The 17,137-nt window shown below is 39.8% G+C and overlaps 1 protein-coding gene across 3 annotated transcripts in view; it reads right to left on the reverse strand.

Moving 5' to 3' along the window:
• The window catches only part of LOC136664318 (nebulette-like), a 38,546-nt gene that overhangs the window by 17,404 nt on the left and 4,005 nt on the right, over positions 1-17,137 (reverse strand). For all 3 annotated transcript variants that reach the window (XM_066641458.1, XM_066641463.1, XM_066641454.1), the window contains exons 6-19: positions 16,928-17,032; positions 16,488-16,598; positions 15,145-15,255; positions 14,895-15,005; positions 12,661-12,771; positions 12,418-12,528; positions 11,850-11,960; positions 10,886-10,996; positions 9,433-9,543; positions 8,584-8,694; positions 7,651-7,761; positions 4,774-4,875; positions 4,520-4,633; positions 2,899-3,003 (exon numbers count right to left, since the gene is read on the reverse strand). In XM_066641458.1, coding sequence (XP_066497555.1) covers positions 2,899-3,003; positions 4,520-4,633; positions 4,774-4,875; positions 7,651-7,761; positions 8,584-8,694; positions 9,433-9,543; positions 10,886-10,996; positions 11,850-11,960; positions 12,418-12,528; positions 12,661-12,771; positions 14,895-15,005; positions 15,145-15,255; positions 16,488-16,598; positions 16,928-17,032 — 1,536 coding nt within the window. The remainder of the gene's footprint in view (positions 1-2,898; positions 3,004-4,519; positions 4,634-4,773; positions 4,876-7,650; positions 7,762-8,583; positions 8,695-9,432; positions 9,544-10,885; positions 10,997-11,849; positions 11,961-12,417; positions 12,529-12,660; positions 12,772-14,894; positions 15,006-15,144; positions 15,256-16,487; positions 16,599-16,927; positions 17,033-17,137) is intronic.

Consider the following 17,137-nt stretch of genomic DNA (forward strand, 5'->3'; position numbering starts at 1 on the left):
TTTTTACATTAAAATTTCATGTTGAGACTCACAATGATATTAACCTTACCCTATTTCTGACTTTGAATTTATAAAGATTGCTTTTAATAAGACAATGTATTTCAAATTAATATGAATTATGAATTCTGCTGGTCCACTGTTCAGATTTAAATCCCATCAAACCTTTCTTCTGGAAAGTTACAAGATATTTTTATTTTTTTGTAAAATATATTCATTCATTGTCTGTAAGCGCTTATCAAATTCAGAGTTGCGGTGGGTCCCCCGGAATCACTGAGCGCAAGGCAGAGGCACACCCTGGAGGGGGCACTAGACCTTCACAGGGCAACACACACTCACACCGAAGGACACTTTTGAGTTACCAATCCACCTAACAACGTGTGTTTCAGGACCAAGAGAGGAAACCTGAGCACTCAGAGGAAACCCAAGCAGACACAGGGAGAACACACCACACTCCTCACAGACAGTCACCCGGAGGAAACCCACACAGACACAAGGAGAACACACCACACTCCTCACAGACAGTCACCCAGAGGAAACCCACGCAGACACAAGGAGAACACACCACACTCCTCACAGACAGTCACCCGGAGGAAACCCATGCAGACACAGGGAGAACACAACACACTCCTCACAGACAGTCACCCAGAGGAAACCCACGCAGACACAAGGAGAACACACCACACTCCTCACAGAATCCACAACCCCAGGACCCGGACCCTGAAGCTGTGACAGAGTCACCACCTGCTGTGCCACCGTGCTGCCCATTCGAAAATACAATTAAAACATAAATTGGTTATTACAGAACAGTTGGATGTGTTTGTGACTCTGAACTGTGATGAATTTTGATGTGCTTTTATGACTGAACAAAACAAAAAGAAACAAGCTGAGAACACAGGAAAGACTGATGCAAGCACAGGGAGGAAATGAGAAAAAAACATGGGCCAGCAGAGCAAACAAAGGGGATGCAAGAGAGAGAGCAAGAGCGAGAGAGAGGGAGAGGTAGAGAGTGTGGAATGGAAGAAGAGGATTAACCATGGGACCACCATGTAAGCAGGTGACATGATTGCACTAGAGCATTGAAGGGACAAATGGGAACAATGGATGCCAAAACAAAGAATAATCCAGGTGATCAGACAAGTGGCATTTGGGTTGACTTCATCACACATGTAAATGGAACATGCATCTATTCATCTCTTGTTTTTTTTCCCCCCTTTTCAAATTCGAACTACTCAGATAACAATCAATGTGTGGCCAAAATGTGGCACATCTGCAGCTCTCTTATAGCCCACATGGCCTTGAAAGCCGGCGCTGACTGAGGACGTTATATGGGCCAGATGTTAGAAGTGCTGTGGAACAATTCAGGCTCACACAACCTCTGCCTTAACCCAAGTCAGGCCCTGGCTCACGACGTTTGGCCTATGTCCGCCCTAAACAACCCTTTCCAGTGCTGTTACTGAGTTGTAAGTGACAAAAGTGAGACAGATTTGACCCAAATGTGCCTGCTCTATGGTTAAGGATAGGAGGCATGAGGAAAAAGATAGCTCAAGGATCCTTGAGAAGGATTTAGGGAGTTTAAAAGCATGTACAAAGCCTTTGGAAATTGGGTGGAGTCCTAAAAACAGATGCCAGCTGCAGCTGATTAGGCTGATTGTAGCCCTCTGTCCCAATACTCACACTTACACCTTCACACCCCTCGTTAGCATGTGCAAGCCCTATGTACACTTTATGTGCCCTCCTCATAAGTCTGCATCAGACAACACCGTTGTGAAGGGAATTACCCATGTTCCACTGCAAGTCTTTGCTGTTCCTCAGAGAAACCAATAAAAATACACAATCAGAAAAGGGAGAAACAATTACCCTTTAAGTTTAACTAGAATCCTTTATCTTTACTAAGACTGACGTGGTCGAGTCATGTTTTAAAAATGCTCAAGTTAAGGGAAAAGATCCTTTTTAACTTAGCTATAACATTGTGATATAAATGTTTACAAACAGGCAGTTCAGGACGATCAGGGAAAGTTTTTTGCTTGTTCATAACTAACTGAACAGACTGTTCTGAAATGACATTCAAGCAGTTAATTTATATAAGACAACTGTGATCATGACAGGAACTGACTACGCTTTAATAGTGACAACTTTAACATTACTACACACATGAACGTTTATTATATTTTATCAAACAGAAGTAATATATATTTGATAAATGAACAGGAAAGTACTAACCAATCAATTTATGCAAAAATATTTCTATGTAAAAGTCTCATGCTGTAATGGAGATCCAATGACAGACTCGTTTTATAAATCCTACTAGCTCTCGGGTTTTGTGGCTTTAAGGAAAGGTTTTTATGTAAAATTAAACAGTAAAGGTATGGTGAACTCATTAGCATTAACGGATGTGACCATTGTGTTGGTGAGTATTATAGGAACAAACAAGTTGACTTTCTGCTTTGTAAAAGAGCAGGAATGCTTCCACACATTATTAAGATAATATTATAAAATGTTTTTCCTTAAGCATCCGGGGAAACACTGTAACATTAAGCCCAGTTTGGCTGTAAACCGCAGAAAATCGGGTTTAAGCCGTAGTGATGTACACACCTGGAGTGTCTCATTCAGCTCTTAACACTATGACCCCTTGAACACTTTCTCTCTTATTGCTTGCCCTTCGACAGCATCATCTAATTGCCCACTTCATAGAAGACCTTAGGGCTAGAATTGAGACAGGCGACGGAGGACCTTTCACGTTATTTGACAGACAAAAAAGGTTTAATTGCAATCATTTTATGATAGAAAAATGGTACAAATTCCAGCGGTGCTAACACTTTCGGCCATGACTGTATATATTTATATAAAAATATACATATATCAGAGAGAGATCTTTGTGTCATATGATAAAGGGAATACCTGGCTTTGCAAAACTGCATTCCTTTTATGGTGGAAATGTTCTGCTGTGTCCAAGGTGAACTGATATTGCCCTTTACCCTCTTCATACTTCTTACAGTACTGCACCTGGTATAAAGAGTTCACAAAAAACAAAGTGTTTTCATACGAATCCAGCTTTTATTTGAAAGACTTTTTTTACACACACACACACACACACACAATCAAACTGCACTTTCTGCACTGTCTGAAATTAGATACTGTATATCGGAGTGGAACAATACAACAATACAGGGGTTAGAAAATGAAACTGAAATTCCTAAATTGGACCAGCCTGGTGGCCAATCTTCATTAATTGCACATTGCACCAGTAAGAGCAGGATGTGAAGGTTCAATTAGCAGAGGGTGAGAGCACAGTTTTGCTCAAAATATTGCAATGCACACAACATTATGGGTGACATACCAGAGTTCACAAGAGGACAAATTGTTGGTGCACGTCTTGCTGGCGCATCTGTGACCAAGACAGCAAGTCTTTGTGATGTATCAAGAGCCACGGTATCCAGGGTAATGTCAGCATACCACCAAGAAGGACGAAAAACATCCAACAGGATTAACTGTGGACGCAAGAGGAAGCTGTCTGAAAGGGATGTTCGGGTGCTGACCTGGATTGTATCCAAAAAACATAAAACCACGGCTGCCCAAATAACGGCAGAATTAAATGTGCACCTCAACTCTCCTGTTTCCACCAGAACTGTCCGTCGGGAGCTCCACAGGGTCAATATACACAGCCGGGCTGCTATAGCCAAACTTTGGTCACCCATGCCAATGCCAAACGCCGGTTTCAATGGTGCAAGGAGCGCAAATCTTGGGCTGTGGACAATGTGAAACATGTATTGTTCTCTGATGTGTCCACCTTTACTGTTTTCCCCACATCCGGGAGAGTTACGGTGTGGAGAAGCCCCAAAGAAGCGTACCACCCAGACTGTTGCATGCCCAGAGTGAAGCATGGGGGTGGATCAGTGATGGTTTGGGCTGCCATATCATGGCATTCCCTTGGCCCAATACTTGTGCTAGATGGGTGCGTCACTGCCAAGGACTACCGAACCATTCTGGAGGACCATGTGCATCCAATGGTTCAAACATTGTATCCTGAAGGCGGTGCCGTGTATCAGGATGACCATGCACAAATACACACAGCAAGACTGGTGAGAGATTGGTTTGATGAACATGAAAGTGAAGTTGAACATCTCCCATGGCCTGCACAGTCACCAGATCTAAATATTATTGAGCCACTTTGGGGTGTTTTGGAGGAGAGAGTCAGGAAACGTTTTCCTCCACCAGCATCACGTAGTGACCTGGCCACTATCCTGCAAGAAGAATGGCTTAAAATCCCTCTGACCACTGTGCAGGACTTGCATATGTCATTCCCAAGACGAATTGACGCTGCATTGGCCGCAAAAGGAGGCCCTACACCATACTAATAAATTATTGTGGTCTGAAACCAGGTGTGTCAGTTTCATTGTCAAACCCCTGTAGATGATATATATTTTTTACATCATTTTTTACAATTTTTACATTATTTCTGCACAAAATGTAGTGATTGTTATATAAATCCAAATGTATGGCAACAATATTTTGTAATCACCTGACTGGCAAGGGTTGAGGCAGCTTGTACGTGTTTAAAAGACACACAGTTGTTTGGATTGTACTGTGGCTTCTGGAATCCCAGTTCTTTCCTGAACTTCTGCTTGTAGTGTACCTTGATAAAAAGTATTTTTAATTATAAGAAAGAGGGGGAAATGAGATGATGAACTATATGTACAAAGAGGAAATGAACAAAACAGATGTAAATTGTGTAAACTGTGTAAATAAACAGAGGTGTGTGTGAATGAGACGTACATTGCTGGCTAGTTTTGCAGCTTGTACGGCCTTCATGATGTCTGGTCTATCTGCCACCTCATGGGACCGCTGCACGTCTTGACTCCTTTTCCTATAGGTTACCTTTGAGGTGTGCAATATAGATAACAAACCTCAATTGCAGGCTGTATTTACTACAGACTGTCTCACTACAAAACATATGGCAAAAAAATTATATAAATAAACCTTTAAATTAACCTTTTTGAAATCAGCTCTTTTTATCATATACGTGTCCTTTGTACTTTTACAATCACAGAGTGCTGTTCATCTGTTGCTTTTCATATATTTATAACCTCCTTTCACCCCATTCTTAAATGCTCAAGGCCTCCAGGGGACCAACATACAGCAGTGTCCTGGGGGCATGCTGTATGTCATGTCCCATGACCACTAATGAAGGACTAAAGGATGTTTAACACAAAAACTGTACTGCAATAGATGAGCTACTCTCTTTGACTTTGCATCTACATCGTGGACCAACATCGTGGCTATGTTTGTCCAATGTATCTGCCAGTGAGTTTTTAATCACTTCAGCAGAACTGCTGTGTCTGATCATCTCATACATGTGCAAGACATAATAGCTGCTAGCCCCATGCCAGAATCTCTTCAGCACCAAAAATTGATCCACCCTTCAAAATAATAAATTGAACATTGCATATAAATAATACTTGAACATTGCAGAACTGTGAAAGTGGATATAAAAATATACAGAGCAACAAAGTACCACAGAGTAGAGCTGCTTAAATCTGATTCCAGTGGGCACTAATTCATCATAAGGACTAAGCTGACCATCACCATTAGACAGCAGCTTTTCTGACCATGTCAGATAGTTTGTCTGTCCTACTGAGCTTGATGATGGTCAGGCATACCTGGACACTGCTAGACTCTCTGCACTGGGGCCCTGCGTCTGTTTTCCCACATTCCACCAGACTGACTGCTCACCCAATAGGTCACCCCAAGAGGTCACTTTCCCCAGAAATCTGATCTACAGCTATGGTCACTTACTCCACTGCACTGTCTCAGGCCTATTTAATTCGGCACGTTTTCCGATCAAACTGCAAAGTGTGTATCCTTGCTGCATTTCATTTCATGATCATTTGTAACTTTGCACTGAAATCTCTGCCATTCTCATAACATTGTCTTCTTTCTCTGCCTCTTTGTTTTGACATGTCCAGCATCAGTGTGAAAACAGGAAATAAGGTTAAATGTGTAAAAGAGGACAGCTTGGAAAAAAAATACAACTAAATATAAATATGTGAATGCATTCACAGAACATATCTAAACTGTTTAAAAAGGAAACAAGGCCTTCATGATGTAAGGCCTTCATGATGTCTGGTCTATCTGCCACCTCATGGGACCGGTGCACGGCTTGATTTCTTTTCCTATAGGTTACCTTCAGGGGTCAAATATAGATAACAAACCTCAACTGCAAACTGTATTTGCAATTATCTCACTACAAAATATGGCGAAATTTGTGTATACTATGACCAGCTCCACTTACCAGATGTGCTTTGTAGTTCTACAATTACAGAGTGTAATTTATCTGATGTTTTACACACATCGTTAGCCCCCTTTCACCCTGTTTTGTCCCCAAGAAACCACCATACAGCATTGTACTCTGGGTTGTGTCGTGTGAAGCACTGATGAATGGCTACAACATGCACAAACCCTGCCAACAGATAAGCTACTGTCTTTGCATCTAAAATATGTGCCAACAAGCTATGACTGTTTAATACTGCACAGTTATTAGTTGCATATACCAGTGCCAGACAGAATAGCTGCCAACACCATGCCAGTGTCATTGCAGTGCTGAGAATTATCCACCCTTCAAAATAACATTGGCTCTGTTGTGGCCCGGAACACTGTAGAACAGTATGAAAAGGGCTAACAAAGTACACAGAGCTACAGACTACAGAATACACTCTGAAATTCTAGAAATACAAAGTGCACCTACATGTGCACAAAATAAAGCTGGTCAATAAAAGAAAATGAGTGTAAAAACAAGAGGCCATTTTAATGTTGTGGCTGATCAGTGTACATTCAGTGAATAACAATTATTATTTCATTACAATGGCACCTGTCACCTGAGTGGAATGTATTAGGCAGCAAGTAAACAGTGAGCTCTTTAAGTTGATTAAGTTGTGCTGGAAGCAGTAAAATTTGCCCAAATTTACTGGCCATGTTTTAATAAATTCAATAATAATGATAATATTTTATATTTAAAACGTTCTTTTCCAGAACTCAAAGACGCTTACAACAGTCAACACATAGAAACACTGAAAGACATACAAAACAGAGCAAATATAGAACAAAACATTAACAAACAGTACAGAACGAGCATTCATTTGAATAATATTATATGCAATATTATAATATTAATAACCAATAGCCTGGAGGGAGGGACAGTGAGCAGCCCGCCTGAGGAAGACCTGGGAGTGTGAGTGGGTTTGTAGGGATGGAGAAGAGCAGACAGTTGTGAAGGAGCAAGGTTATTTAGAGCTAAGAAGGAGTATCTTGAACTGAATCTGGTGTTTTATGGGAAGCCAGTGAAGATGCTGGAGAACAGGTGTAATGTGTTAGTGAGAACGAGGGTGAGTGAGGAGGTGGGCTGCAGACTTTTACACATTATGAGATTTGTAGTGTCAGTTCCATGTGAGAAACAATGCTATGACAGAGTGGTAAAGTTTAGGAACATTTTAAAAAATGAAATGTTAACAATATTCCATTATATTCTCAACAACAATCTAACAATTTTTTGGTGTTGAATGTTTATTATGTTTAATCGCAACCAAAATCCCTCCCAAAAAAAAGGTGTCAAATTAATGTATTTTAAAATTATAGAGAAAATAAAAGAGAAATTACATTACTCTGCTGTTGGTTGACTTCCATGGCATGGTCCACCTCTGGCAGTGTTTTCATGTTAGCATAGAAGGACTTCCCTTTCTCCATACTGTACTTTTCCTTGTACAGTTTCTAAAACAAAACACACACAGGCAAAGAATATGTTTCTTCACCTTCCACATAGGTACCCATGTTATACGTGATCAAAACCCGCAAACAAAACTATCATGAAACAAATATATATATATATATATTTGATTAATTTTAAGTGCCACAGCTGTTGGCATCTCATTGTTTAACACATTGTGCAGTCTCCCTCTGTAGACTGGATAATGCAGAATCTCCCCAGATCAAATCAAATCAAATTTATTTTTACAACTGATGTTGTCACAAAGCATATTCACACACATCCAGTAAAGAAAAAAGATTAATATGAAATGTAAAATCCCCAGGTGAACAATCCAGAGGCGACAGTGGCAAGGAAAAGCTCCTCAGAGCTGAAGGAAGAAACCTTGGGAGGAACCAAGGCTCACACAGGAGGCACCAATCCTCCTCTGGTCAATCTACCTACGAATTATTGACAGAAGGTCACTGTGCCACCACATAAATCACATGTTGTTAGGCTCATGTTTACTGAGCAACAGGCATTGTCGCCGTCAAACAAAAATGTGTGAGTATGTGTCGCCCTATAAAGGACTGGCGCCCCCTCCAGGGTGTGTTCCCAATGACTCCAGGTAGGCTCCGGACCCACCGCCGCCCTGAACTAGACAAGTGGTTACAGATAATGAATGAATGAATGAATGAATGAAAGTCGCCTTTAACAGGGGTAGGAAATACATACATAAATACATATGACACTACTGAGAATAGTAAAGGCTTCACAGGCATTTTAACACCATTGTACAAATTAAAATAAATCCTACTTCATACACATTTTAACAGAGGAATGCTTACGTTGCTCTGATGTTTGGTTACTTCTTTCACAAACACTGTCTCAGCAGTCTGTGGCATTTGGGAATAAAGACATTCTTGTGCTTCTTTCTTCCCTCTTTCCTCATAGTTTTTCTATATTGTAAAAAAAGTAAAATACAGAAAAATGTGCAACAACATAGAGGCAAAGACATATTTAAATTCAATATAGAAATTACTAACAAATTTGACCGGGAAACAAAAGAAATAACCCTGGTGTGGATAAGAAAAGGAGACAATAATTAAGGCTGCAGCATGTGTGGGATGTGGGGTATTTAAAGTTATTAACAGTCTTCACATTCTCTTTGGTCCCACAACTTACTGGGCTTAACCTTCATCCTTGCATCCTCAGGCTGTCATGAATTTTCTCAGAAAGGCGCTGACTACATGGGTGGGTATTTGTTAACATCATGTCATCCATGTACCCACTAACTGGGGGCAGCTGGGAAGACATGGTGTTAACTAATACACTCCCAGGTTTCTGCAGTGCTAAGCCCAGAGTCGCAGTGTCAGAGGCTCGGCTCTCCCTATTACCAGTCAGTGGCGTTTTCATGTGGTTAGAAACTAGATGACGGCTGACAAAGCTGAGCAAAGTAACAAACCAACTACAGAGTCTAACTACACAACAAGGTACATGTACAGTTGATGTCTTTTTATGAAATGTCCAATGAATGTATTTTGAATTGTTAAATAACAGAAACCACTGTTATTTGGGATTTTAGGAAATATCCATCGTATTAATATCAATGACAGTTCTGTCAATTTCATAATTATTTCTCTTTAGTTCATCAGAAGACAATGTGAGTGTTGGTGTGTGTACATAAACTAAAATACCTTGCTGTAAAGCTGAGAAAGCTCCTTGACATGCTCCGTTTCTCTGGTTTTAGGCATGACAGCATAGAGGCAGCTGGCAAGCTCCCTTTTCCCCTCCAGTTTATATTTGTACTAATTCAGAACAACAACAAAAACAACAACAAGAAAGAAGATAATAAGGTTACATTGAGGCCAGATAATGTTTTTCAGACTGAATCTACGAATCCCAAAACAGGCCTATATAAGTACCAAGTCATTTTATAAACATTAAAGCTATGTTTAAAATAATAAAAAAAAAACTCAAGCTAAAACACTACATATATAAGATGTGTTCTCTCAATTGTTAAAGTTTAATACATTTTTAAAGCTTTCTAATTACATATATTCATTTTTAAGACCAATCCATGCACAGTTATCCAATGCCCTTCTTGAACAACAACAGTCTGCTAGGGACTCTCTTTTCAAAATTGTGGGCTCTGGTATTTGGCAAGACTTCAGAGGTCATGCATTACATGAAGTGAATCATATTTTTAAAATAAATTAAGTGAAAATGACTTCAGCTTGTTCCCATGTTGAAGCCAGTCCACAAATACAGAACGAGGTTCCTCAGATTCTTAGCAACAGCATAGTGAGAAAGACAGCTGCCACTATCCGGTCTTTACCTGTGTTTCAGTTCAGCGCAGTGTAATAATAAACATAGCACTGGATTTGTCTAGGAAAGAGCAGCAGTCTATCTGCTTAAGAAAGGTGGATCATGGTTTGATGGCACATGAACAATATATTGGCCTTTATACAACAACATGAACCACTAGGGACAGTATCTGTTTGGCGGCTCCAGTTTAGGCTCCTCTCGATCAGGTGTGAGAGGACATAGTTAAGAAGTGAGACAGCTTTCTTTTTGTGAGTGCGCATAGTAGATATAAAGTCTGTCTAGAATGTTCATGAGGTTTTAAGACATACCCATCAAGTATCCTTATATTATACAGCCATCCATCCATCCACTCCACACTCCTCACAGACAGCCACCCGGAGGAAACCCACGCAGACACAGGGAGAACACACTACACTCCTCACAGACAGTCACCCAGAGCGGGAATCGAACCCACAACCTCCAGGTCCCTGGAGCTGTGTGACTGCAACACTACCTGCTGCGCCACTGTGCCGCTACATATTATAAAGCCTTCCCAGAAAAGCAAAAGTGGTTACTGTAAGGATTCTACCAGTGTTCTGTTCCTACTGTGTATTTCTCCTAAACAAATCAAGTGAGATAGGATAGTAGAGTGTTTCAAATTAGCTTCTCTTCTAATGCTACAGCTTGTGGTGTAAATAAAAAGCCTGTGTGTACTGCAGTGACTAATCATTTACTTTTCCCCTAAATATTTAGTTATTTAAATACATTTCAGTTGTGAGCTCTTCAACAGCATTATAAAAGGGGCAAATAAAGAAAGGGGGTAAAACTCACTTAAAAACTAACCTCACTCTGTGCAGAAGCCAAATGTTTAGCAAACTGAGTCTGGAGTGTCTCTGGGAGCTGTGAATAGAGGCAGCTTGCCATTTCCAACTGAGTTTCTCTTTTGTACTTATTCTAGGAACCGCAAAATAAGTACATTTTAGTACTGGAAAAAATCAGCATATGGTTAAAAAAATAATAAACATAGGGACAATGTACGTAGAACATTATATTTCTGATGTTTATATAAAACAATATTATCCATGTCCATTTAAAAACATGTAGTTCCATTTTTATCTATGGTTAGTTTACTACATTGTTTGACCACAGCAGGCTGTCCTTCACATTCAGTAACAAATTCATGATGAATGAAGCAATAGAAATGGTCCAAAATGACTTGGAATTAAATCTTTTTATATTGATTTTCCACTGAAAATTAAGAAGGTATTTTTCCTTATCCAGTAAATAGGGCTAGAGAATAATTCAGTATCAATATATCAATATATATCGCAAAATAACAATGACAAGGATATGATTTTTAAATACATTTTCAAGATTTCAATATACATTGTTTACAGGGCCCTGTCATCAGTTCATTGCACTCAATTTAAAATTTAATAAAAGCTAAGAGGTTTATGTTTGCTGGCGATGTCATGTTTCTTGTTACTTCCAGGCAATTTTTCTGTGTCCTTTTACATTGTACAAATAAATATCTGAACTATATTGTATCAGCAGAAGCTAAGAAATATATTGTGATTATAAATTTTGGCCATATCGTCCAGCCCTACCAGTAAAGTTACTATTTGGACAGCAACAATATGCAAACGTATATAGAATGTTTAAAAAAAAAACATACAAAAACAACAGTAATAGAACTAAGATAAAAAGATTTTTATTCACCCTCCTCCAGTTCAACCCCCCAACATACAGTACAGACACACACACACACACACACATATATATATATATATATCTTCTGCTAATATACCTCACTTTGCATTTCAGCCACGTGTTTGGCAAACTGCATTTCAGACGTTTGTGGCAGATACAAGAAGCTGCTGGTGGAAACCTCCTCCTTTGCTTTTTGTTTGTACTTGCTCTGAAAGATTAAATGTAAACGTGGCTGAAATATGAAATAAAATGGAAATACCCTAAATTATTAGAAATTTCTTAAAGTGAACAAGGAGCTATCTCATTAAATAAAAATATAATAAGAAGAATTAATTAGTTTGAACAAGACGAGCCGTAACATTTGTCTCTGCATTCATTATAAGATCCATCAAGAAAAATTTACTGAAAAAGTATGCGCAGTGATTTGTTCTGTTCTTGCAGATATTAAAAGATGGTGATTTTGATGTTAGTGTTCATTGATGTTGAATATAAATAATTAATTTTGTTTTAATTATTTTTTTTTACACTTGAATCTAAAATTTATTTAAACGATACAGGTATATTTAATTAGTATTAAGCAAAGAGCCATACTGTAAATTTCTACCAAGATATATATCTAGCATCTGGATCAAGCACACATCTGTGCTTGTTCATGATAAACCCACCTCACTTAGAAGTTCAGAGACAGATTTGGCAAACTGAGTTTCAGTGGTTTCTGACAGAAGAGAGTACAAACAATGTGGCGTCTCTTTCCTGCTTTTCTCCTTGTATTTATTCTAGGAATAAAGCTTTCAATCAGTGTTTTCCCATGAAGATATAGAGAATACACCAAAATGAGTGTATTAACAGAGTGTCATATGTTAAACTGACAATGTTGTACATATACATGGATAATAACTCCACTATACCTCACTCAGCAGATGAGACACATTTTTAGCATGCTGTGTGTCAAGTGTTTCAGGCAGAAGAAAGTAGAGTGCAGAGGACAGTGCCTTTTTCCCAGCCTCTCTGTACTTTACCTGAAACAAAACAAAACACATCAGTATTCGTCACTCACTAAAAAGAATGTAACTAGCAAAGACCAACTTGGCCTAAACTGTGTGGCCTAAAAGTGTTTGTGTGTGTGTGTGTGTGTTGTTGTTGTTGTTTTTTTTTTGTTGTTTTTTTTTTTAAATAAAATGTAATTTTTTTTTATACTGTGCAACAGTTACCATAAAAGAATAAAAGTGCTGGAGAATGTTTACATTTTTAATTACAAAAATATGTAACAAAACAAACATGCTTTAAAACTGATTTGTACTTCTTATGCAATGATTGTCAACTATTAATTAATGAGCAATGATTGATCAAATCTAAATCTTTTCATTCATTCATTCATTCATTCATAAGTGCTTACCCAGTTCAGTGTCGCAGTGGGTCCAGAGCCTACCTGGAATCACTGGGCACAAGGCAGGAACACACCCTGGAGGGGGCGCCAGTCCTTCACAGGGCAACACACACACTCACACATTCACTCACACTCTCACACCTACGGACACTTTTGAGTCGCCAATCCACCTACCAACGTGTGTTTTTGGACTGTGGAAGGAAACCGGAGCACCCGGAGGAAACCCACGCGGGCACGGGCAGAACACACAACACTCCTCACAGACAGTCACCCGGAGGAAACCCACGCAGACACAGGGAGAACACGCCACACTTCTCACAGGCAGTCAACCGGACGAAACCCACACAGACACAGGGAAAACACACCACACTCCTCACAGACAGTCACCCGGACGAAACCCACACAGACACAGGGAAAACACACCACACTCCTCACAGACAGTCAACCGGAGGAAACCCACGCGGACACAGGGAGAACACACCACACTCCTCACAGACAGTCACCCGGACGAAACCCACACAGACACAGGGAAAACACACCACACTCCTCACAGACAGTCAACCGGAGGAAACCCACGCGGACACAGGGAGAACACACCACACTCCTCACAGACATTCACCCGGAGGAAACCCACGCAGACACGGGGAGAACACACCACACTCCTCACAGACAGTCACCCGGAGGAAACCCACGCGGACACGGAGAGAACACACCACACTCCTCACAGACTGTCACCCGGAGGAAACCCACACAGACACAGGGAGAACACACCACCACTCCTCACAGACAGTCACCCGGAGGAAACCCACACAGACACAGGGAGAACACACCACACTCCTCACAGACAGTCACCCGGAGGAAACCCACACAAACAAAGGGAGAACACACCACACTCCTCACAGACAGTCACGCAGAGTGGGAATTGAACCCACAACTTACAGGTCCCCGGAGCTGTGTGACTGCGACACTATCTGCTGTGCCACTGTGCCGCCCCTAAATCAAAATTCTTAGCACCCTAGAAAAATTATTAAAACCTGTGCACTGGGAAAACATGCTAATGGAAGATATTAAGGATAAAGATCTTAGCTTCTATCAAAACTAACACCATGGAACTTTCCTCATTACTTTACTCCAGTTTCTGCTGCTCAAAACAACTGTCAAATAATTAACAAATTCCAAAGCATGAATGACTTATTTATAATTACTTAACATTCATCACTTATCCAGTCGTTTCATATCAGCCCAACATTTCCTCTATTGTCTGGTTCCTACATTGACTGTCCACTGACTGTATTCTTGACTTTCATGTGATGTCATTGTGAAGTACACTCATTAACACACAAACCCAAAAAACTGGGGTGTTAACACTGATCGTTTCTTTTTAAATTTTCAGTACTCATACAGATGTTAATGTTAAAGAAACACATGTGAGGAACACTGGCCCATTTATCTGTGTCACCTCTGTAACTGTTCTGTCCATGTCCGTTTGTAGTAAGTAGCTGTGTAGTATTTATTAAATATTTTTTATTCAACTTTAAGCCAAAACAGAGAAAAGGTTTAAGCAGACAGTCCCAAAAACTCATTATCCTCCAAGGATCTCTCAGAGATGATTTATCCTGTAAAGACTGAGACAAATGAATTCATGGCTTGTGGTACATGGTAAACTTAAAAGCTGGACTCTTAACCCCCATTGTTTTAATTCATGATCCACCACTTTAAATACAATTTAATTTAAGTCATTTAAATTAGTCTTACCTCATTCTGCATATGGGATAATATTTTGGCAAATCCAGTTTCTGTGGTCTCTGGCATCTGAGAATAGACACATGAGGAGATGCCCTTCTTCCCCTGCTCTTTATACTTGATCTGGAAAATGGAGAAAAAGTGTTAATCATAACTTTATTGCTTAAAGTGTTATATAATTATATAATTCCTACTTTCTTCAATACACAAATGTATACAGTCTCACCATACAGTCTGTAGGGTAAATGCTTTAGTCTTTTACCTCACTCAGTAAGTGGGAAATCTTGGCAGCAAACTGGGTCTCTGTGGTATAAGGAAGCTGGGAATACAGACAGGAGGAAAGGTTCTGTATACTCTTCTCTTTATACTTGTTCTGGCAAAAAAGGACAATAAAAAAGAAGAAATTACTCATGTCTGCCTGTTATACACACCAAACAGTTGAAAAAAATATATTTCTAGCATCACTTGTTCAATTTTAACCATCAAAAGGAAAATAAGCATAAAGGCTAAAATTTAGCGTGCTCTTCCATCTTTGACCAGCAGGGGGCAGATTTAAAAAATACATTTTCCACATCCGCACGGTGGCGCAGCAGGTAGTGTCACTGGGTTCGTTTCCCACTCCGGGTGACTGTCTGTGAGGAGTTGGTGTGTTCTCCCCGTGTCCGCGTGGGTTTCCTCCGGGTGCTCCGGTTTCCTCCCACAGTCCAAAAACACACGTTGCAGGTGGATTGGCGACTCGACAGTGTCCGTAGGTGTGAGTGTGTGAGTGAATGTGTGTGTGTCTGTGTTGCCCTGTGAAGGACTGGCGCCCCCTCCAGGGTGTATTCCCGCCTTGCACCCAATGATTCCAGGTAGGCTCTGGACCCCCCGCGACCCTAAAATTGGATAAGCGGTTACAGATAATGGATGGATGGATGGATTTTCCACATACACAGATAAAAAAAATAATAAAAGGGGGGGGGGGGGCCTTCGAGGAGCTAGTTGCTAGTAATTAGCATGCTGTACTAGCTTTGACCACAAGGGAGCAGTCCAATTGAGAGCTGCTGAATAAACATTCAGTGCTCTCTTGACATTTGGTCAGAAAATGTCATCTAGGAAGTGAGACAGCTTTCTTATAGGGAGTGTTTATATTATGATTAAAATCTTTATCGAGAGCTCATCTAAATCTAAGACTGAGCCATTCATTAATCTACCCACTATTATAAAGCCTTCCCTGAAAATTGTAAGAGGTTACTGCAGGGGTCTGCCAACATTTGGACATTTAGGGGTGTCTTCCCAAACAGGAATTAAGCCTAGTCCTGGACTGCACAGCATTTGAATTGTGATTTTCAACTGAATGAAGGATATAGTACAGGGTTAGACTTAATCCCTCTCTGGGAAAGCAGTACCTAGTGTCATTTGACTGAAAATCACATTGGCTGGTGTTTCAAAGTAGTGTGTCTTCTAATGCAAGATTTCATGCATATAATATTTAAAAACATGAGTACTGCAGTGACTAATCATTTACTTACTGTTAAAATGTTCTGTGATTTTAATGAAATGCAGTTGTGAGTTTTTCAAAATGGCAAAGTAGGCGAGAGGTAAAACTCACTTAAAAAAGCTCACCTCACTCAATGCAGGAGCCAGACATTTAGCAAACTGAGTCTGGAGTGTCTCAGGGAGCTGTGAATAGAGGCAGTTTGCCATTTCCAACTGAGTTTCTCTTTTGTATTTATTCTAGAAACCACAAAATAATTCAATTTAAGTACTAGAAAAATTCTGCACATCTATGAACAAGTTATAGTGATGACAAATGTTGACCATTATCAACCTTAAAAAATAAATAAATATATATATATATATATATATATATATGCAAATGTACAGGGTGGGCCATTTATATGGATATGGATATATATTAGGGTGCATACATATAAATGGCCCACCCTGTGTATAGAACTATTTTTCTTTTACAAAACACATACAGAAACAACAGTAATATGACTGAGATATTAGGTTTGTGATTGACCATCCTCTAATTAAACACACATCTTCGGCTGATGTACCTCACTTTGCATTTCGGCCACCTCTTTGGCAAACGCATACGTTTGCGCCAGATATGAGAAGCTGCTGGTGGAAACCTCCTCCTTTGCTTTCTGTTTGTACTTGCTCTGAAATGTTAAATGTCAACAAGGTTAAAATTTGAAATAGAATGGAAATTTGAGTAATTTCGGTTTAAAGTCAGCTTTTTTACAGTTAATTAACTTTTAGCAAGC

Source organism: Hoplias malabaricus, chromosome 1 (assembly GCF_029633855.1).
Source record: "Hoplias malabaricus isolate fHopMal1 chromosome 1, fHopMal1.hap1, whole genome shotgun sequence".
Classification (NCBI taxonomy): Eukaryota; Metazoa; Chordata; class Actinopteri; order Characiformes; family Erythrinidae; genus Hoplias; species Hoplias malabaricus.